General features: G+C 59.7%; 1 protein-coding gene across 1 annotated transcript; it reads right to left on the bottom strand.

Annotated features, from left to right (window-relative positions):
* Positions 1-2,068: 2,068 nt before the first annotated feature.
* Positions 2,069-6,045, bottom strand: TMEM18 (transmembrane protein 18). Its single transcript, XM_004616041.2, has 5 exons — positions 5,888-6,045; positions 4,802-4,922; positions 3,511-3,565; positions 2,517-2,610; positions 2,069-2,435 (listed from the first exon to the last, which is right to left on the bottom strand). The coding sequence occupies exons 1-5, from the start codon at positions 5,942-5,944 to the stop codon at positions 2,340-2,342; spliced, it is 423 nt and encodes a 140-aa protein (XP_004616098.1). The 5' UTR covers positions 5,945-6,045; the 3' UTR covers positions 2,069-2,339.
* Between the last annotated feature and the right edge of the window lie 3,612 nt (positions 6,046-9,657).

The following is a 9,657-nucleotide window of genomic DNA, read 5'->3' as shown; positions in this document are numbered from 1 at the left end:
CATTCAGTCCCTCATCAGGACCCTGCTTTTGGGGTGCTAGGAAGTAAGGGCAACTGAGTCGAGAAGGCAGATGCCCAGGAGTAAATATTATTCGGAGTCAATTAACTCCCCAAGATACAAAAGCATAATATTAACTGTCTTCCTATGTCCATACAAGAAGGACATTGCTTTAAAGTAAACTATGCAGGGGCTGGAGTGATAGCACAGCGGGGAGGGCGTTTGCCTTGCACGCGGCAGACCCGGGTTTGAATCCCAGCATCCCATATGGTCCCCTGAGCACCACCAGGGGTGGTTCCTGAGTGCACAGCCAGGAGTAATCCCTGTGCATCGCCAGATGCGACCCCCCCAAAAAAAGCAAAAAAATAAATAAATAAACTATGCAAAGATGGAGAAAAGCAACATCTAACTTACAATACGAGTTCAATGTCCTAGAAGGACCTGACCTTGCAAGTTAACAGAATCTGATTGGGGAAGAGGTGATTAACTGGTTGGGGAGGAGAGCACAGGGAAGAGTGTACAGAGGAAGGGGAGTGTCTCCAGAGCACTTAAACCTGAGCTCCTGCGGAAGGGAGAAAGGACACACCAATGTTACCCTAAAATGTCTAGAGCTACACTCCGACACTCAGGGACCATCCAGCCATGGCTGTTGCTTCCTTGAGCCAGGGACACTGGTGCTGCCTCGTCCGTGGGTGCGGGAGCCATGGCTGTGCAGTCAGTAGGCAGTATCGCGTCCATTCCTGCCCAACGCCCCTCAGGGTGCCACAGTGAGGACACTGCTGGGGGTGGCCACTGCTTCTCCTGCGGTGACCTGGGCTCCTGCTCCCTGTCCCCAGGAATCAAACACAGCACTCTGAGGTATTAAATAAATCACTGCAGTCAATCTGCGGACGCAGTTTGGACACTCAAAATGCACCATTAGCCTGTGTCCCCTTTCCTCGGTAGCGTGCACTGGCACAGCATGATCGTTCTTTCAGCTCAGAGTTGATGCTCCATCCCAGTCAGGCACAAGCCCCTCCTCCTCAGGTTCACGCCCACTCAGAAGGCCACTGCAAGGCAGGAGACAGGGCGCCCCACTGCATGAGGGCAGAAAAAGCACAGAGCTGTGTCTGAAACCCGCATGTGCCGAGGAAGAAAGGGCCAGGCTCACACTGACAGAAGTCATTCACCAGTGAGCGTGGCCGCCGCACCTTCATGCATGAAAACAGGTTGTCAGGCTGCATGCAGGGACCGTCCAGTAGAGAGAAGGCCAAGTACAGACTCCTCACCGTGCCACAGGACAGGACGGCTCCTCCAGTCCCTGCAGCTGCTCCCGCTCACACCACCAGCCCCGTGGCTGGCCTCTCTGGGCCACTTCGGAAGCCACAGCATCAGCGTCCCAAGGCGACCATCTCCAGAGCCACACAGCTGCATGCGGCCCACACCTCCGAACACACAGGCTGCGTCAATAGAAAACCGACAAAACGGGACACGGGCCTCGAGTTCCTTATGTCAGTACAAGAAGTTGGCAGGGAGGGACCAGAGAACTACAAGAGGCTGACCTGGGAGATTCCGCCGCCTCACTTCTAACACGGAAGTCAGCATCAGGAGAGGCTCCAAGGGCTGGAGAACATGATGGAGGGAGCAAACCCACCCACCATGCCTGAGTGTCCGCAAAGAGCCTCCATCACCCACAAACACACTCACCTGGGCTCCAGGACTTCATTCCCGGCCTGTCCAAGCGGCACCCACAGTTTTAAACTCAGGTCAAGCTTACAGCCTTAAGTTGCTACCGTTAGAGCTTTGACACAGATCCTCCTCTTCCCAGAACTGAAAGCACACGCCTCCTTTGTGAGGGAAGGGAGCTGTTCGCAAACCGCTTCTGTCTGCAGCCTCAACCCTGTGACCCAGACAAAGCTGACGCCCAGCCCTGACGGAAAGGCCGGTCTGTCCACACCACTGGGACGGCAGTGGGCGTCTGGAGGCCCCCTCACTGGGTGTCCAAGGCTTGCTTCCAGAGCCCCCCCACAGTGGGCCAGATCACCCCGGGCTGGCACTGCCACCCCAATAACAGACACAGACAGACAGGAAGTGCCGTGCCCAGAGCTGGCATTTACTTCAGCAACCCTGATGCCCATGGACCATTTTCAGATTCTAGGGCCAGGGGACACAGGACACAGGGCTCAAATCACAGTCTGAGGGGAAGGCAGCTCGGCTCCTGAGACTGCCAGCCCGTGTCAGGGTCCGAGAGTCAGAGAACAAGTGCGCGTGGCGTGGACGGGCCACAGCCATGAGCCAGGGGAGGGCTCAACGGCGCAGACCCTGGAACTCGGGAACAACGCGGCGGGAGGGAAACTGGGCGGCTACTCCTCTTTCCTTCTCCTCTGCCTCTCTCTCCTCTTCTGCTGCAAGTTCTTCAGGTCGGTCATCACCATCAGAGTCTTGCGAACCCAGAGGATCTAGAACCAATTGTTGGAGACACACTAAGCACTGGAACCCCTGCACAGACGAGGCCTCACAGCAGTCTGCCCCATACGTACCACAATGATCAAGGCATTGAGCAGCAGCGGTGCAGAGAACACTAGAGAAATGAACATCCCCCTCGAGTCAAAATACTGGTACTTTGAAAATAACCTGTTTGGAGAAAAATCTCGATTACCTGACACAAGCAACATTTCACTGACATTCTCTACCCAACAGAGGGAGCTGAGGGCACTTGTACCAGAGGCAGGCCCACCCTCACGGCAGGGGGATGCCAGTCTGTCACCACCATCACCGTGCTGGTCAGTGGCAGTGCCCAGCACTCGAGCTGAGCAGGCAGCCCCCACAGTGGGACCTGCCAGGTCGAGCCCAGCGTGAGCAGATGTATCATAGTGATGGCCACCTCACCTCCATCAGCCCTGCTCCGTGGGGCCAGCACCACTTCTCATGGGAGAGGGATACCAAGGGAGATCAGGCGACTCAACCATGGGGGGACAGGACAGTGGGGGAGCAGGACGGGGGCAGCACCAGCCATCAGCTCTGTGGAGGGGCCGGAGGGGCTGTGCTGAGTGAAGTCACAGAGAGCCAGATACAGACGATCTCTCACACATGTACGGGAGGGACCCATGGCTGGTCTCCAGGGCACAGCAGACCATGGTCAGGGCAGACAGAGTGCACGGAACCCCCACATGGGCAGTACTGTAAATCACAGCAGCTAAAATAAAGTCTCTTTCTTAAGACAACACGTCTTCAGCTCAGTGACAGTCACTTGGCTCTGGGCTGGGACGGGGGATGCAGTGGATCCCTGCTTGGCGGTGCTCATCTTCCCAAGGGGCAAAATGTCACACTACGGAGACACAGGGCAGCAAGCTGAAAGGCCCAGGTAAGGGACGAAGCACCTTGTGGCCAGAAGTTGCAGGGTCTTGCGAGCAGGACCATTGTCTCCTGGGATCTGGCCACCCAGGACTGATGGCCCATGGTCCCAGTCCCCCGAGCCCGGCTGCAAGATGCTCCTGTGTCCACCCCAGACAGCAGACAGGGAGCCAGACCCACCTCCAGTTCATGGCTGCCACTTCGTTGATATATTCAGCACAATAGACTAGGATGACTGGAAAGAGAAGGGCCGTGCGTGAGAATTCAGTGTGAACTGTGAGTGCCACACACCCTTTACAAGAGAATGCAAAGCTGGGCGGGAAACAACGTCTACGTCCACTGTGGAGGAGGAAAAGTTACATACGGACTAAACATACCCACTGAAGCGAGAGCACGATACACCCCAGCTGAGCACAGAGCCCGCAGAGAGCACCTGGGGCCAAGGAGCCAAGCCCAGGCCGAACACGCCCCTAAGCTGAGAGCCAGAGGCAGGAGTCAGGTGAGCAGTGACTCGAGAGAAAAGCAGCAAAGAGCCCCCCAGTCCTATGCTGGCTTGAGAACCAACTGAGCCACGAAGGAGAGATGTAGCACCCAGGGCCGAGCAGGGAAAGCCCACACCACAGCCTGCTACAAGGAACTGTCAGACATGGCAGGGCCAGCACACAAGAGGCACAGAACAGCAGCGAACACACACACACAAACACACACACACGTGTGCGAACACGTGGTTCTCAGACCATGTGGCAAGCGCAGCGCCCGCACAAAGGGGTGCACAGGACGGGCTACTTGGTGGGGGGAGGTGCAATGGATACCTGAAAACTAGGTGGCCTGTCACGCACAGAAGCCACAAGCATCGATGCCCAGGAGGCCTGGGCGCAGTGTGGTCACTGAGCCACGTCCCCTTCCTTGGCGGGCCACCCAGGGCCTGCACTTGGGGCTCCCTGTGCCACGCGCCACCCCCTTCCTGCATCCTGTCCCCTCCAGCCTAAATGTCCAGCGCGGCAGCCCTGCGGTGTCCTCCAAGGCTGGGCGCACTCCCGCCTCCCCGGGGGCTGGCCAAGCTGAGCTCCTGGCGACAGCAGGCAGTCACTGCGCCCGGCTGGCAGAGCAGGCCGCGTGGGCCCAGCAGAAAGTCCAAGGCCTGTGGCTGGTGGCCCTCCCGCACCAGGCCGCAGGGACTGTGCTCCCAGGCCTCCGGCACTCCTGTCCGGGCACAGGCGGACACCCAGGCCTCGGCCCAGCCCCGTCTCTGCCCCTCTCCTCAGGACACATCCTCAGCCCCTCCAACGCAGCTCTTTGCTGGGCTCCCTCCCCTCCCCAAACTGCCAGCACTGAGCTCGGCTCCTGGGACAGCACCCCAGAATGAGGCCAGCGAGTGGAGGGTGAGTGACACGGCAGCCACACACTCCCAGACCAGGTCCCTGAGACACGCCCCCCCGCCCCCGCAGAACCCCGAGTGGGCCCTACTCACCCAGGCACACGAAGTGTCCCACCTGCACCTGGTACCTCCGAGAGGACAAGTAGGTGAGCAGCAGGCTGAGCACATGGAAGACGGCCAGCGCCACGAGCCACGGCTCCGTCCAATCTGTGTCCTGCAGGAGGGAGGTGACATCTGCTACTGACAGAGGCACCAGGCAGCCGTCCCCTCATGCCAGGGTCCCACAGGGCCCGCCAAGAGGGTCTCTAAGTGTGTGCTCTGGGAGGTGCCTGTTCTGAGACTGTCCTCAGCCGGTGACGGACCCACTCGGGGCACCCTTGGTGACAGGTCACAGGACTGTCTCAAGCTCGAGAAACCAAAAGCAGCATTATAAGCACGGTCCCATCTTGCTACGCCAACGACCTCCAACAGCCCCAAGACTGGTGTCCCACAACAGCTCCCCCGTGCCTGGACCTCAGAAAAGTGTGTCTGACCCTTCTGCTCCAGGAGGCCTCAGGTGGCACTAAACCAGTCAAGGACACACCTCCAGGCCAGTGCAGAAAGCCAGAACACCAGAAGCCCCAGCGCCACGCCCCTATCCCCTGCAGGCGGCACCAGGGCCCGCCCACAGCCCTGGCCCCGCCCACACAGCCCCGGCCCCGCCTCAGCCCTGGCCCCGCCCACACAGCCCTGGCGTCGCCCCCAGCTCAGACCCGGCCCCGCCCCCAGATCCCGCCCCGCCCACACAGCCCCGGCCCCGCCCACACATCCCTGGCGTCGCCCCCAGCTCAGCCCCGGCCCCGCCCCCAGATCCCGCCCCGCCCACACAGCCCCGGCCCCGCCCACACATCCCTGGCGTCGCCCCCAGCTCAGCCCCGGCCCCGCCTCAGCCCCGGCTCCGCCCCCAGCCCCCGCCCCGCCCCCAGAGCCCTGGCCTCGCCCCCAGTTCATCCCCGGCCCCGCCCCCAGACCCGGCCCCGCACAGACAGCCCTCGCCTCGCCTCCAGCCCAGCCCAGGCCCCGCCTCGGCCCCGGCCCCGCCCCCGGCCCCGCCCCGGCCCCGCCTCAGCTCCAGGCCTGCCCCCGGCCCCGCCCCCAGGGCGCGGCGCGCGGAGCGGGCGGCTCGCAGGCGGCGGTTACCAGGAGCACGGCGGGAATGCTGACGGGGAATGCGCTGACTGAGAAAGGGGACGGCATCGTCCCGGAACGGCCGCCGTTACCGCCGTCGTCCCCGCCCCACCCGGACGCCGCGACGGGTCCCGGAGCGCTCCAGTGTCGCGAGATCCGCCGAGTCTCGCGGTATCTCGGCGCCCGCGGTGACTCAGCCTCCGCCGCGCCTGGCCCCGCGGGCGTGACCCCGGCCGCTAGGGGGCGTGGTGCCCCGCGTCGCCTTCCACGCGTGGCTCCGAGGCCTGCAGCCCCCACGGAAGCGCCTTCCCGCCCTCCAGAGCGCTGGGAGCCTTTGCCGAGCCCGGGGGGACCCCACCCCGCCGAGGCTCGGCCCCGCGGGCACGCGAGCTGCTCACCAGGTGACGCTGGGCTCCGAGTCCGACGTGTTCTGAGAGAAGTGCTCGTGGGACAGAGCGACTCCGAGGCGGCGGGCCGGCTGCCTGGGCGCCGGGACTGCGGGAGAGTGCCCGCACCGTGCCCGCGCCCCAGAGTTGGGGTGCCGCGTCTCCCCCAGAGCAGCCTCGGGAAGGGCGTCCCGAGTTCAGCTGAACGTTTCTGTCATGAACGCGCTCCGCTCTGGAGTCACATCATTTTCTTTCATTGTGGATCTTCCTCTCTGTCACGCCCGGAACATTTTTCATAATATATTTTTTAATATTCAGCACCTAAGAACGTGTTGACGTAAAAATTTCCCAACTTTCTGAGAGGAGTTGCGAGGATAGCATTCCCTCCCTCGTGGGGTGTGAGGCAATGTCCCCTCCACAGCATCCTCGTCCTCGTGTGGGGTGTGAGGTGTAGGGTTCCCTCATGTGAGGGTGAGGTCAGTGTCCCGTTGAGTGTGTCACAGTGTCACCTCCCTCATGTGGGGTGTGAGGTACAGCATCTCTTCTTTCTTGTGGGTGTGAAGTGTAGTGTTCCCTCATGTGGGATGTGAGTACAGCGTCCCCTCTCGTGGGGTAGAGATTTTGCATCTTCTACTTCCTGTGGGGCAGGAGGCACCCAGACCCTCACTCTGCGTGGGCCCTGCTATGGCTAAGACCTAAGCAGACCCGTCCCTCTGCGACTTTTGTTTACACCGCGTACCCCACCATGAGTCTGGGGGATTTTCCAAGAATGTTCCCCTTTTCCTCAGCCTGTGCACAGTCGGATCTTAGGGGCACATGACGTGACCTATTCAGTGAGACATACTCCAAGAGTCTCTGGCCACCTTGTCGGGACCCACCATTTCATTGCTGACCAGACACTGGCCCCTGCCACATCCATGCCTGCAGACTCAAGCAAGCACCCCCCTCCTGGGACCCGACTCAGCTCCGCAGTGCACTGCCAGGACGTCCGTGCCCTCACCAGGACTCGTTCAGGCCTGTTCGAGCAGCCACCGACAAGGAAGAAGCCAGCCTGTTTCTGTGCAGATGTGCAGGGCACAGGAGACTGGCTACAGAGGCGCAGCACAAAGTCGGGGATGTTATCTGGCCTGTGGCATCGGCGCACAGGTGGAGACATCACCTTGCCACATCCCCCTGGGAGAGGAAGAAGCATAAGGGATGAGAAGGACTAGTGCTACCTGGTGCTGGGCCCCTGGGCGGCCCAGTGAGACAGTCTCAAATGCTGGATGTCCACGTACTTCTCAAGGGATGAACCCCGTGCTGGCCCAGCTTGGGGGGAGCAAGGGCTGCGTCTCCATCCAGGGCTGCGTCTCCATCCAGGGCTGCTGCATGCCCCGTGGCAGGCCCCTGGTGGCTGCTGGGTGAAGATGCAGGAGTCAGGCCAACTTGGCCCTGACACGGGGTTAGGGCCAGGGGGACATGCTCACTGCCACCTGGCTCTGCAGCCTTTTCAGAGTTTCCTTCCAGTCTTTATGAGATGTTTGCAGGCAGAAGCTTCTAGATGCTGGGGCTTCTGGTGAAAAAAGCGTTCCAGAGCTGGATCCAGTGAGGAGCCCAAGGTCCCACATAGAGAATATATGTGTATATATAATGACACTGAACTCTGTGGATCATACTAATTTAGGGCTGGAGTGAGAGTACAGTAGGTAGGGCATTTGCCTTGCACATGGCTGACCAAGCACCCCTTGAGCCTGCAAGGAGTGACCTCTGAGTTCAGAGCTGGGAGTGAACAAGCCCTGAGCACTACCAGGTGTGACTCAGTAAATCAAAATAAGGAAAAACAGAATTGATGATATGCAATCATATCTGATCTGTAATGACAGTCATTCATCATAGTATGTTGCTATCCACCATGAAGAATAATGTGACTCAACAAATCCGAGGGGTCATAAGCTCTGTGCTGGGCCCCTGGGCGGTGGCCAAGGCTTGAGGAACCTTGGGATGAAGGAGGCGAACTTTCTGAGTCCTCACTCTTTCTCAGACCAGCGTGGAGATGGGAGCATCGGAGAGGGGGCGTCTTCTGCCCACACCCAGAACAGCTGTGACAGGAGGACTAGCAGTCACTGCCCTGAGCTCCTGGCTGTGAGGGGCCCCCCAAGGGCGGGTCCCCTCATGGTCATGAAGAAGATGCCTCTAGTGTTTACTCGGAGAAGGAGGGACCTGGAGACAGGGCACTGAGCCTGTGATACATGGCCCTGGTCATCCCCTCCAGGAAGCCCTCCAGAGGGAACCTGTAAGCAAATCAGCACAGAAGCTCTCCCTGTGCTCTCACCTGGGGACAGAGGCACATGAGCTGCATGGCTCTACCTTACAGAGCACTGTTTGGAGGGAAAGAACATGCAGACTATTAACTTTGTCCTGCAGGAGATGTCCTGGCTATACCCAGGCCCTCCACCCTTCACTTCTGAGGACAGCGTGCCAGCTGCATTTGGAACCTCCCAGCGAGTTCTCAGACACAGCCATAGGGCGGCAGAGCCAGGATCCCCTATGGGTTGCCCATGTGGGTTCCTAGAATGGGCCAGGAAAATCTTCTGTCCCTAAACTCTCTATCAATGTATCAGTGGCTCACTGTGCCGAAAGCCACAGTAGAACTGGAATGGTGCAAGGGAGCTGTCCTGTGTGCCACTTCATCAACAAAGTCTCAGTCAGACCAGAGGAACTCATCACCTCATCCAGGAAGCCCTCCATGATTACGCCCCTCTCACACACACACATATACGCACACCCACAGTGAAAGCAAATTTTCTACAACACAGACAACTCTGTGTGGACTTCATCCTGGAGATCTTCACAAGCTTCTCTTCAGTTCTGCCCTGCTTTTGAGTATGGTGTGCACAGGGACCATGCCCAGGGAAGCTGGGGAGAGATGATGTTCTGGTTCTCTGCTCTGTCAGAAAGCCGTGTTTGGACTGATCTTCAGACAGGCCCCCAGCGCTGCCCCTCCTCTCTGGTGGACCCTTGGAACAGCCAGCAGCCGTCAGATGCTAAGACCTTCCTGCGCTGTCACCATGTTTACTGGAAACAGAAACAGCCCTAGCAGAGCTGGTTCCCCGTCTGCTCCCACCTCAGGGTTTCCTCTGCTCTCTGCCCCCTGGGCTGGCCACTGCCCTCTCACTGCAGGGGTCACTGCAAAGGCTCCAACCCTAGGGACAGCTCCCCTGGAGGGGCCGTGGGAGCAGCCTCAGGCACCCCACCCACATGCTTGGTCAGTAGCTGGGGCAGGTTTTTCACACCACTGAGACCACGAATCAGAAACACAACAGGCAGCGAGCAGTGTGGCACAGGACATTCCCTGGACTTATCTGCGCCTCAGGGGTCTCAAAGTCAGTGAAAGGGGACGTGGAGTCCCTGCTTCCA

This window comes from Sorex araneus, chromosome X, assembly GCF_027595985.1.
Source record: "Sorex araneus isolate mSorAra2 chromosome X, mSorAra2.pri, whole genome shotgun sequence".
Taxonomy (NCBI): Eukaryota; Metazoa; Chordata; class Mammalia; order Eulipotyphla; family Soricidae; genus Sorex; species Sorex araneus.
This window is presented reverse-complemented; position numbering and strand designations above follow the sequence as displayed.

What these genes read in the sequence shown, in the direction of transcription:
- TMEM18 (XM_004616041.2), bottom strand. Translation starts at nt 5,944, where the DNA reads ATGCCGTCCCCTTTCTCAGTCAGCGCATTCCCCGTCAGCATTCCCGCC. An exon ending in GTGGCAGCCATGAACTGGAG is followed by an intron (nt 2,611 to 3,510) that starts GTGGGTCTGGCT and finishes TTCTCCAAACAG; the next exon opens with GTTATTTTCAAAGTACCAGT. An exon ending in TCAATGCCTTGATCATTGTG is followed by an intron (nt 2,436 to 2,516) that starts GTACGTATGGGG and finishes AATTGGTTCTAG; the next exon opens with ATCCTCTGGGTTCGCAAGAC.